A 12843-nucleotide genomic window follows, 5' to 3' on the forward strand; every position below is an offset into this window, starting at 1 on the left:
TTTCGCCCACAGGACTGCCACATACTGGATATTTTTCCCTTTTCACACCATTCTTTGTAAACCCTAGAAATGGTTGTGCGTGAAAATCCCAGTAACTGAGCAGATTGTGAAATACTCAGACCGGCCCGTCTGGCACCAACAACCATGCCACACTAAAAATTGCTTAAATCACCTTTCTTTTCCATTCAGACATTCAGTTTGGAGTTCAGGAGATTGTCTTGACCAGGACCACACCCCTAAATGCACTGAAGCAACTGCCATGTGATTGGTTGGTTAGATAATTGCATTAATGAGAAATTGAACAGGTTTTCCTAATAATCCTTTAGGTGAGTGTATATAAGAGCATGTATGTATGTACATCTCCCTAGAGTTTTTTTTTTCTTTTTTTTCTTAAAAGCACTGGTCGCTATGTCCTTTTGTCAGCATTAGGCCACAGCAGTTAGTGTAGTAAAGGTACATACAGACAGTGGCAGAGATCTTTGTGCTTTGAAACGTTACGTTATTTGATGGACTTTTTTTTTCCTTGAAGGACACAGTGCTCTAATGGCTTGGGGGTTCTCAGATACCTTGGGAATCTGTAGCCCCTGTCCAGAAGAGTTTATGCTATAAACCGAGGCCTACTTCTAATGTGACTATAAACGTCCGAGGGCAAGCACATTCTTTTTTTTCATATGGCCTTCAGCAGGTGTGACATTGTATAGTTTTAGCAAGAGCAGGGGGTATACAAGACTAATATTCTATTTTGACATGCACTTCAACCTACAACCTGTAAGTGCCCACTCAGTGTCAGGAACAAGTAAAATAGGTCCCACTACATGTGAGAGATGGAAACTTAACAAGCAAACAGCACACTGCAGCACAGAGACTTCTGCAATCTCTTACATATGTTGGGTATTCCTTCAACAATAAAATGTTTTTCACACATACATACAAATATGTATATCTCCTTAATCTAGCCCTTTAAAAAGGACATTAAAATGTTCAGCTTCTCTATAGTATTAAATTCAAGTGTCATGATAGTCATCTTGAGCAAATGTTGACTCCGTATGTCGTTTTTGATCATGTTCAGGTGTCAAATATGCAGTGTAAATCACTCTGCTTATCCTGGCAAATCAAAAAGAACCTCAGAGTTTGATGTTGTGATGTAGAAAACTAAGTTGTACTTCTATTTGACTTCAACATTTGCTCAAGGGATTGAGATTGTATTGAGGCACAGCCTTAAGTATTTATTTCCTTGATATTAAGACATTGAAAGGTTAAAACTGAGCAACCATTTAAATAATCACAAGTAACTGAGCGGCTGCCCCTCTCCAGAATGTACACTACCAGCCCAGACTCACAGCACTGAAATGTCTACAGCTTATGGAAACACAAATGAAGCTGCAAATAAAACCTATTATATATATACACATTGTATATATATATATATATATATATATATATATATATATATATATATATATACACACACACACACCTTTATATATTATATAATACATATACATTTTATATAATATATTCACGCATACATACAAACACACACTAAATACAAACAATCGATGCATACTGAAAGCAGACATAACTAGAAAAAGTTAAACAAAAGAAAGAAAGAACAAAAAAACACCTTCAACAACAAACAAATTTCAAATAATAAGTCAAGTCTAAAGAGACCAATGCATTTCATTGAAGTCCACTGCATCCCCCAGGTTTCCGTCAGTCTCCAGCAAGCTCATGATGACCGCCATGGCAGTCTCGTCATTGCTAAGGCTGCCTAAACCAGGTCCCACCACCATGTCCAGATCCAGCTGGGAATTGTCATCTGCAAAACAGAGGGACGGAGCTATCAGATGTAAAACAGAAGGGCGGAGGTATTGGCGGGGAGTGACAGATGCAAAGAGGGGCAGAAATATAAGCACACGTGTCTGTCCATACTGAACTTTTTTCTGCCTTATAATTCCTGCAAAAAGACAAGATTTCTCTCTCTCCCAGATGGGTTTGTAGCTGATGAACGCATCATTATTTGTAAACGATCAAGGCCCACTTACTGGTTAGAGCCTCAGCAGGGAACGAGGCACCCCGGCTCTCCGTCTCTTGGCTGGTCTTTGCAGGGATCTCTGCGTCAGTGGTTTCTCCATTTGGCACCTGAAAGAAGAGCAAAGAGCATAATAGACCACTGGATTTGCCACTCAGTGGCTCAATCAATAGCCCCAACCGTAGCCGATACTAGAATTTCTAACCTAACCTCAGTCACCTACTGCCTATGTATTAGTTAACAGAGAAGAAAAAGCCCTAACTGAATGAAATCCTTGGTTTGCAATAGTGTTTTTCAACATTAAACAGCATTTCAAAGCACAAATGGAGAAACAGTACTCACATTGCTGGCTTGAGCTAAAGCTAGTGGAGATTTGTCCTGTAGTAAACTGAAGGGGCTTACGTTGCCACTAGATGGAGAGTTTAACCTAAAAATGAGAGTGAAAAGAAACCCTTGAGAACTTAGATGTCTTCTGAGCTTGGTGCAATACTGAATTGTTTAAAAATGTTTCAACTTTTAAGAATTCAAGTCAAGTCACTTAGTTTTCTTAATTTATTTCTGCTCTGGTAATTTAGTACTAACTCGACTAACGGTCAATTATACATTATACCCTTATCAAGGTATAGTATTGAGTATGACCATTGTCACCATTTTTGACAGACATACGTCTACCACACTTGGGAAATAATTATAAAAACATTTTAATGGGAAAACATCCAACAAGTTCTAAAAGCATTCAACCCAGGGAAAGAAAATCAATCTTGTATTGACACTTGCCAATGTCTTTGTGTTCATTTGAATTGTTGTATAGCCTTGTGTGTTTCAGTATGATTTTACAAAATACAAATCCACTTACTAACCTATTAAAATCCAGCAGTTCATTAGCAATTTGGGTCCCTATACTTCCAGCATAGATCATGGTACTGAGGCCACTGGAAATGCCAGGAATAATTGGGAAGGACTTTTTTGTTGCATCTAAAGGGGATAAGGGTGAAAAGTGCAGAAATGCCTGAGAAAAAATAAAACCTTTATAACAAATAATATGCATAAAGTATTCAGCAATAAGAAGTCATGCATACTAAATAGCAACTGCCATACAAAAATGTCCTTATCTTTAATTTACACTTCCCTTCTACACAAGCAAAAACTCACATTATTTTTCCATCAGTATATAAGGAGAAAGTCAATACATAAATGCCTGTTAACAATATATATAATAAGCACAATAATTCACCTCACCTTCTGAAGATTTCGAATCATTAGGCTGTTCCAATTTGTCACTCGAATCCCTGGTACTTATATAAAAACATAAAAATACAAGTTGGGTAATGGAATGGTTTCCCCACAGTGGGAGAAAACAGCGGAATAGTTTTGCTCACCACAGCCTCTATTTCAATTTAATTTTTTTATTTCATTTTGTTCATTTTTTTTCTCCAATCTCCTTCACAACAGTATCACAACCATTACAAATGTATTTCTCTCAGACATTTGAAAAAGGCATACTACATCATCAACCATTTTTTTAACTGTGTTCTCCTTTTGGAATAGCCATATTGGTAATACAAATTTCCACTAGAAGACAGCTTTAAAGAAATGTATGACTAATGTAGATATATGGCTTAATTCATGCTCTAACAAGTTGGTTCTCAATACCAGTTTTCCCCAAGAAGGTCTTCTGATCTAGTGAAATGTTCACTGGCTGATTTAGGCATTTATGTGTACAAAAGATTATGCTAAAACAGGTTTTCCCACAGCACAGACTGACACAGAATCGCAAGCAACTGCATGCAACCCAACACTTGAATAAGCATTAAAACAGAAAGAAATGTGATTTCCCTCTCAGTTTAAAAAAAAAAAAATGTTGATGATCACCCATCAAGATTGTAAAAAAACAACCAAAAAACAACAATTACTTGCAGGGTTTTCGAGTCCTTTTTATATTTCAAAGATGGTGGCAAGTACTTACGATATGACTGTATTAGTTGACACTATGTATTCTACTTCTTTGGTCCAGGGATTTATAAAACTAAACCACTGACTTTGTAGTGTGACAAAAGAGCCATATTTTGTTTTAAACTTGTAGCAATTTGTCTCAATCTTTTCTTTACTCCGCAGAACTGCAGGAAAGAGGGAGAAAAAGCCAGAGATTAAATTCAAATACAAATTTCGAAAGACACAAAACCGGTTAAGTCAGTTCTGAACCGCATAGACTCATGATAACCATTCTAAACATAAAATGCCAATATATGTATAAAAGAAAAGAAAAAAACCTTAACACTGCTATATGACAAATATTAGAGGTCGACCGATAGTCGGTTTTCAAAACCGATACCGATAACAATAATTAGGGTGGGGGGGAAAAGCCGATTTCCGATTAATCAGCAATTATTTTTTCTTTTCTTTTTTAATCAATATAATGTATAAAATACATAGCACTAAATGTAAAATTGCAATAGTTTGAACTTTATTATATAAAAAAATGTACGAACTAACAAATGTAATAAATAAAATAAATAACAAATAGATCAATTCAAAATAAATGACAAAATAATAACAGTCCAAATTATAGACAATTTTGAAAATTGGTAAACAAATCTGGGAGTTACAAAGAATTAATTTATTGGAAAGTTTTTTAAACATTACCCTTTTCAGATTATTGATGAAAATAATCTACAAATAATTAATGAAATTCCAGTAATAACACACTTTGGGTTCTCTACTTATTTTTCAGATTATTTATAGATCTTCGTGTCGCATTTACAAGTAATAAAGGCGGCTGCTGTTGTTTTTAGAACAGGATTAGCAAGGAAACATTAGAAAATAATTCTGGAATCATATTAGTGCGTCACCATACACACTCGCCCAATGTTTGTAATCCACGCACTTGATTTACAACATAAATACGATTCAAAATAAATAATATAAACGAACAGGTTCATAAACAGAAATACGAATCTACAAATAAAAGACTCCATAGAAATTTGTAAAGATCCAAATGTAAAAAAATGCCCTGATTTAAATGCTCACGCAGCTACGACTCGAGTGTACAATAATAAAACGTATTTTTAAATGCAGCAATTGTAATTCTTCTCTACTAAACTAGTTATGGGACATCATAAATTATTCTTATTATACTTCCCAGTCAAATAAATTGTATAAGCTTCTTGGAAACAGTTTTTCCATCGGTAGAAAAACAAAATCAAGTGTTGAAATGTTGCTGTCTGAAAGCTCTGAAATGTCCGTGAGTGCGTGTTTTCGGGGATATAAGTCCTAAGTAGCTATTTATAATACTGGCAGATTCATAAAAAAGTATCTTCAATTTTATTATTTTCAATATTTGATTGACTGTGTCATGACAACTTTAATTGTCTCATTACCTCATATGCGTACCTCTTCTCTCAGCCGAAGTTGTTAAGCGAGCGTCAGTTCGAAGTTCCAGGCAAGCAGCGTCTGCGCGCTGAGCCAAGTCACATGTGACAATAAACTCCATGTGGCGTCAGTGATGGTTTTAATTTCACCACTAGAGGCTGTGTTTTTCCGCTATAACCAATTATATTAATGCGTACAACCACATAAAATAGTTTGAAAAAGCTGTTATCCGCCCCGCTTAATCGGCCTACCGATCAATCAGTCGACCTCTAACAAATTATATATCTATATCTATATCTATATATATATATAGATATCTATATCTATATCTCTCTCTATATATATATCTATATATATATATATATATATAAATATCTCTCTCTCTCTATATATATCTCTCTCTCTCTCTCTCTCTCTCTCTCTCTCTCTCTCTCTCTCATATATATATATCAAAATAGGTCTGCTCCATGTTACACAGATGAGAATGTGGAAGAGTTTGATGGTATTCAAATTTGGTTTTACCTTTTCTGTGTCTGTCAGCTAAATGTACCAGATCATCTTGATGGAAGTACTCATAGCAAGACGTTCCTAAAAGTTCCTGGGGTAAATAGCCCAGGATGGTAGTTGCCCTACATTGGGAAGAAGGGAAGAGAGGGGTGTAGGAAAAAACAAAAAACAAAAAAAAACAGGTTATTTCTATGGCCATGCAAAATCCAGACTTGAATCCGCACAACTCTACTACAAGGTGGTTGAGTTGGTAACTTCAGTCTACTCCAAAGGAACCTCATAGTTAAGTGATGTGTTAAGTGTTAAGTCATGTTAAGTGCTTTCTTCAGATCTCTAGCTCTTCTTCCCAGGAATAGCGGAAGTGACGTTTTTGAAGTTTCAGATTGAAAAAAGAAAAAAAAAGAGCCTTCAGTGTAATGTCAAAGAAGAGTGTTTAAAACTTCAGTGAAAGTTGGCTTGAGAGGCTTGTTTATCACTTAAGTTTAATTTCAAAGCAACTGCATACGTTTGTTACAGTTCACTGGCTTAGTTATTAGTGCACTGAAAGGTAAAGTACCAAAGGGGACAGGTTCCTCTGCTCCCAAGACACCAGGTCGTAAATGGTGTAAACATCCCTTTAACTTACAGTTACAGTAGGTCATGGTAATGGAATTGGTTTCAATGGCACCAAAATAGCCACCAAATCCAAGATGACTGCCAGCCATCAGCTTAACTCAACTCTTCAAGAACAATAAAGATTTCAACATTCTTTATTTCTGTTAATACAAAGACATTGTATTTGCAAGCAGGTACCAAAATTTGAGGTAATAAAATATATATACATATATGTATATACACATACTCACAACAGATTGTTCAGGCAGCTGTTTCAGCAATGCTTCCTTTTCATTGAAAAAGAAAAAAACAAAATGTTGAAACAGCTTTCTGAACAGTGTTGTAGTTAATTTGCTTTTACTACCTCATTTCTTGGATATATAAATATAAAAACATTGTGTCAGTAAAGCTTAAAATTATCTTCGGGGTAAATTTGAAAGGGACAAGACCTGAAACAATATAGGCCTTCCTAGGAAATGTCTTTAATTTAGATGGAAAAAGAATCTCCAATTTTAATTAAATTAAAACAAAAATCAAAATAAGGTTTTTGAGAAGATATTATAAAAAAACAAAACGTATTTCCAAGGTTGTAAGAAAAAAAATCTGAAATGTTCTTTTTAGACAAACAAACAAATCCCAAAAAGACAAATATTATGAGCATCACATATTAAAAAGAACTATCATTTTACACACTATCCAGGAAATGGATGACAACAACAACATGTAATTTCGGGCACTCCTGAAGTGAATGCATGGAAGCTTTTGGTTTTATGGCTTCCTTTTTTGGCAACAAAAGCACTAGTCACAAGACATGATCAAGCGGAAGCCTGAGGACATTTTTACAAATAATAAAATGTATACAAACATGTTATGGATGTACAAACACTTTCAAGCTTTCCAATAATTAAAAATCTTTTATTAAAAAATCCACACAACTGATCTCTCTTACCGTTGGTCCACAAAGGTAAACTTCCCATCCATTGTGTATCTAGTCACGAATTCTGTAGGCTTTACTTTGACCTCCCCGTCGGGCTGAGGAAGAGTGTGTGGGTGTAGTCGGCCTATAGCTACAAGGCAGCTGAAGTTGGAGCTCTCCTTCTCTGATTCACTCTCCATGCCGACCTGACTGGCAGGCCAGCTCCGCATGTATCCAGTGCAGTGAACTGTGCAATACCTTTGAGATTCTGCAACACACACACATCAATAGTGGGTGTCAAAGTTGAGTCAATGCACAGACTCACCATCCACTTAATAAGTTATAGAAGTGTACTATAAAGCACAGAATTGCTTTCAGGGTATATAACATGTTATCAGCTGTGCCACATTAGATTTATTATGTTGTCCACAGTGCTACACAATTACATTTAGGGCCACGCTGGGATTCAGAAATGTCTGCATAATCCCTACAATATGCAATGTACAAAATTATTGTAGTAAAACAGTTTTTTGGTAAAGTTATTGCTTAAAATAAAAATAACACATTCCCTTCACATTTGATCAAGGATTATATCTTGCAGGCACAATCAACAGCTGAGGACACGACCACTGAAAACATGAATTGCAATGCTTCTCTGCACTGCTTTACACTTCGTTACTGACCACGGCTGGAGTTTATTGTTTGTAAGATGGTGCCACCATATAGGACGCCATAGAGTAAAGTACTTCAACAACAAGGGAGATTAAGCCGTATGGATTAACAGAGGATGTCACAGGCAGGTTAAGGGGTAATGAGGGTTTAAGTATTAAAGGTATCAAAGACAGATGACTAAATATCCAAATACATTGTAACCCATAGGCCATGAGGGCTGTGACCATAAACTAAAAAAAAAAAAATCTGTATTATAAAAGCGGAGAACATCAAGAACGAGATTATAGGTTTTTGTGTACATTTTTCTTCGACCCTCAAGCAACCATTTTTATGGGGTCAAACACCAGGTCAGAGCTTCCAACATTTTCATAACGGACTAGCAGCATTGTCATTGCTAAGCCCTAGAAATGACATTACACTGACCTAACCTACTCTGTGCAGCTGCACAGACTTCAGCAAATACTAAACCGTAGACAAATCTACACTGTTGATGAGAGTACAATTTAATTGTCGACATGTGAGTGAAGATCGCTTGAAAAGGAAGCTTTTATTGTTTTTTATTCTGACTCAAGCGATAACAGAGCTATAGTAATGAGAGTGAAGTGGCACAAGAGGCGGCACTTTTTTACAGTTTTTTTTTTTGTACAGGTCGTGTATGGTGGCTGAAAAGTGGTTGCGTTCCCATGATGTGCATTTCTCAAAGCTTCATATATATATATATATATACACACACACACACACCTCCCACAAGTTGAATTGGCTTGATGGGCACTTCTTACATACTATATGGTCAAGCTGCTCCCACAACAGCTCAATATGGTTGAGATCCTGTGACTGTGCTGGCCACTACATTATAGACAGAATACCAGCTGACTGCTTCTTCCCTAAATAGTTCTTGCATAGTTTGGAGCTGTGCTTTGGGTCATTGTCCTGTTGTAGGAGAAAATTGGCTCCAATCAAGCACCATCCACAGGGTATGGCATGGCATTGCAAAATGGAGTGATAGCCTTCCTTCTTCAAGATCCCTTTTACCCTGTACAAATCTCCCACTTTACCACCACCAAAGCACCCCCAGACCATCACATTGCCTCCACCATGCTTGACAGATGGCATCAAGCACTCTCTATCATCTTTTCATTTGTTCTGCATCTCAGAAATGTTCTTCTTTGTGATCCGAACAGCTCAAACTTAGATTCGTCTGTCCATAACACTTTTTTCCAATCTTCTTCTGTGCAGTGTCTGTGTTCTTTTGCCCATCTTAATCTTTTATTTTTATTGGCCAGTCTGAGATATGTTATTTTCTTTGCAACTCTGCCTAGAAGGCCAGAAACCCGGAGTCGCCTATTCACTGTTGACGTTGAGACTGGTGTTTTACCTGTGAGGCGTCTGTTTCTCAAACTAGTCACTCTAATGTATTTGTCCTCTTGCTCAGTTGTGCACCGGGGCCTCCCACTCCTCTTTCTATTCTGGTTATAGCCAGTTTGCGCTGTTCTGTGAAGGGAGTAGTACACAGCGTTGTACGAGATCTTCAGTTTCTTGGCAATTTCTCACATGGAATAGCCTTAATTTCTCAGAACAAGAATAGACTGATGAGTTTTAGAAGAAAGTTCTTTGTTTCTGGCCATTTTGAGCCTGTAATCAAACCCACAATTGCTGATGCTCCAGATACTCAACAAGTCTAAAGAAGGCCAGTTTTATTGCTTCTTTAATCAGCACAACAGTTTTCAGCTGTGCCAACATAATTGCAAAATGATCAATTAGCCTTTTAAAATGATAAACTTGGATTAGCAAACAACGTGCCATTGGAACACAGGACTGATGGTTGCTGATAATGGGCGTCTGTACGCCTATGTAGATATTCCATTACAAATCAGCCGTTTCCATCTACAATAGTTATTTACAACATTAACAATGTCTACACTGCATTTCTGATCAATTTGATGTTATGTGCTTTTCTTTCTGTAGTGTATATATATTTATTTTTCTGTGTACAAGACAGATCTGAATACATTGACAAAATACAGCTCCCAAGATTTAATAAGATTTTTTTTTAAAGGATTAGACAAATTCCCATGGTTAAATATGAAAGAGTCCTGGGGACATGTGAAAGAATAAAAAACCTTTAGAATTTGACTTTTAAACTCAAATTTTCGACTTTACAAGTTGAATTTTCGAGTTTAAAAAACAAAATTGCCACTTTAAATCTCCAATGATGTAGCTCCAGGAAATGCAAATGTGAGGCAGATGCATTGTGCCTCAAAATCCACAAAATGCCTCAAATAGCAGATCTTGCAAGATCATACTTTAGACTTGCATTTAGTAATAAGGAGATACTGGCAATGTTAGCACATGGTCATGGTGTTATTATAAGTTAAAGATCTTTGAAGAGTTTGCCAAAAACTTGGGACTTTACAGGAGAAAACACTATTCGGACTTGGTTCAAGTGATGACGTTAAACAAAATGAAATTGAGAAACCAGGACATGCAGTTCAAAGAGAGTTTATTGTGACACAATCCACGGTATTGGTTCCTTACAGTTGCCTGTCTTTCCTCTCTAGAAAGGAGTCATACTTTTGAATTTATAAATCGAAATTTCATGATTTTAAATAGAAATTTTGTTATTTAAAAGTAATCTGTTTGTACTTGTTTTTCAAGTTTAAAAGTAAAAAAAAAATCAGGTTTTCTTTTTCCTAGCACATGGCCCCAAAGCTCTTACATAGTTAAACGAGTAAGCGGTTAGCCCAAAAAAGGTGTCTTTACCAGCACAAAGGATTGAAGCCTGCAAGCACTACGACAGAATAAATAAATAAATAAATAAATAAATAATGTGCATTTCAGTTGGACCCAGACCTTTTTTCTTTGAGGTGCTTGGCTTGGCATCCTTGTCTTCTACCTTGACGACAACACGATTGTACTTCATCCGACAGAAAAAGGATCTCCGAGCACCAGAGCACAGTCGAGCAGCGCCTACTGGAATGTCCGTCTGTACCTGTAGCCCCGCTGTGAAAAACACACAACACTGCTATCATGGCAGCACTGAGCTGTACCACCTCAGATGACTGGAATATGTTTTCCTACCTTTTTGAAAATACGCTATGTGGTAAAATCATGTATAACTCGACAGCCACATTGTGTTATGTGTAGGAAATATTTTGCTTACTTTTGGCATCTATCAACCTTTCCCGTGGGAACACTTCTGAGGCTGAAAGCTGCTCTTTCACCTTGGCAATGTCTTTGGGGTGCACATAGTCAAAGAGACTCTGTCCAATCAAATCACCCTGAAAAGACAATACAGAGTTAACTCTGTGCCCTCCCTCCCCTCCCCCTTTTCAAATTAGTTAATAATGAAAAGTGAAACAGTAGTCTGAGAAGAAAATAAAACCACAATGCAGTGGTTCTACTTTTTCACACCACAGCCGGGCTATTTGTGGTATTAAAGTATTGCACACCAACGCAATATGAACTATTACAGACAACATACACTTTATGTAAATCCTACACACACTCGTACAGAGGGGGGAGATGTTATAACCATGTTATAACTTTTTTAAGAAATAGAAATACAATAGCATTGCAGACCACAAAGCATTTTGAATTATTTTCTTAATATTTTGAGGGATTTTATTTTGGATTTGAGATTAATTTGATAGAGTACAGGATGATATATGCTACAGACCGGCACTAAAAGCGTTATGGATGGGTAATGGCCACAGAACACTGTTTGGGAACAACTGGCACAAGGATGGAAGATCTAAACTTCTTGCCTTAATGCATAATGGCTAGATAATGGATTATTAATTAATGCTTGAATGCCCACCCCACCTCATCTGGGAATTAATCATTGAATTGCCTTAGTTGTACTTCTCCCTTTGTTTTCCATTCTATTTCATTTATCCAATACCGCAAATACTTAAACGTGAATGAACTAAACATAAGAGAATGATTACAATTCATGAATGAAGTGCATTTAACAGGTCAGATCTCCAGGTACCACATTTTATCTGAACACCCTGCCCCAGCCACAGCCCACAATCAAGACTTTGAAACCGTCTTGCGTTCTTTTACTCACCCGACTGTAATTCAATATTTTGGAAACCGACTCCGACACAAAAAGGATTTTTCCCCGATCACACCCCACGACAAACAGGAACCCATCGGCAGCCTGTACAACGGGCAGTCACAGGAGTTAACAGCAGTATAACCACGGCACCGCGCCATTATCAATGCAACAGCTCATCTTCCGCCAATTCTCTGCTCGTCAAAACTCGTTCCACCCCAGTCATGGCTCAATCCCTGTGGTGATTTTGCAGGCAAACTGTTGGGTTGTGCCAAGTCAGTAAATATTCAATAACTAACTGATTCAGACTGGTCCTACTTGTACTCACTGCTCAGAGGAAGCTTGGCATTCAAAGGTTCATCAGAGGTGCTGTATGGTGGAGCCTAAACAGCTGTGACTGTGTTAACTTTAGCTGCACAGAGGGCTTCTGTCCAAGAACTAAAGGGGGCATCTTAATGTGAACAAGGAAAATTGTTAATACAGCTATCCAAACAGGCATTTTATAACCCAGACAATCCTGCACTGTTAAAGTGTGGTTCATATCTTTCCTCAGCAGCTGGAACGATTACATCAGGACGCCCAAAGCAAAGCCCTGTCTGAACAGTTTCTTCTCCTCACCTCACAGTTTAAAGATTAAAAAAGCCAAAAACTGTGGTCATTTGACAGGTGTGAAAGGGGAGAGGTTACAGAAATAAA

The 12843-nt window shown here is 37.1% G+C and overlaps 1 protein-coding gene across 5 annotated transcripts in view; it reads right to left on the reverse strand.

Moving 5' to 3' along the window:
* Positions 1-720: 720 nt before the first annotated feature.
* Positions 721-12843, reverse strand: part of bmal2 (basic helix-loop-helix ARNT like 2) — a 32042-nt gene continuing 19919 nt past the window's right edge. For 3 of the 5 annotated variants that reach the window (XM_066705440.1, XM_066705443.1, XM_066705442.1), the window contains exons 7-17: positions 12160-12252; positions 11251-11368; positions 10941-11090; positions 7452-7686; positions 5924-6030; positions 3999-4149; positions 3272-3327; positions 2893-3007; positions 2375-2459; positions 2046-2142; positions 721-1819 (exon numbers count right to left, since the gene is read on the reverse strand). In XM_066705440.1, the coding sequence (XP_066561537.1) occupies positions 1662-1819; positions 2046-2142; positions 2375-2459; positions 2893-3007; positions 3272-3327; positions 3999-4149; positions 5924-6030; positions 7452-7686; positions 10941-11090; positions 11251-11368; positions 12160-12252 (1365 nt within the window). In that variant the 3' untranslated portion in view covers positions 721-1661. The remainder of the gene's footprint in view (positions 1820-2045; positions 2143-2374; positions 2460-2892; positions 3008-3271; positions 3328-3998; positions 4150-5923; positions 6031-7451; positions 7687-10940; positions 11091-11250; positions 11369-12159; positions 12253-12843) is intronic. The other 2 variants (XM_066705441.1, XM_066705444.1) reach the window with 2 other exon arrangements.

This window comes from Amia ocellicauda, chromosome 5 (assembly GCF_036373705.1).
Source record: "Amia ocellicauda isolate fAmiCal2 chromosome 5, fAmiCal2.hap1, whole genome shotgun sequence".
Classification (NCBI taxonomy): domain Eukaryota; kingdom Metazoa; phylum Chordata; class Actinopteri; order Amiiformes; family Amiidae; genus Amia; species Amia ocellicauda.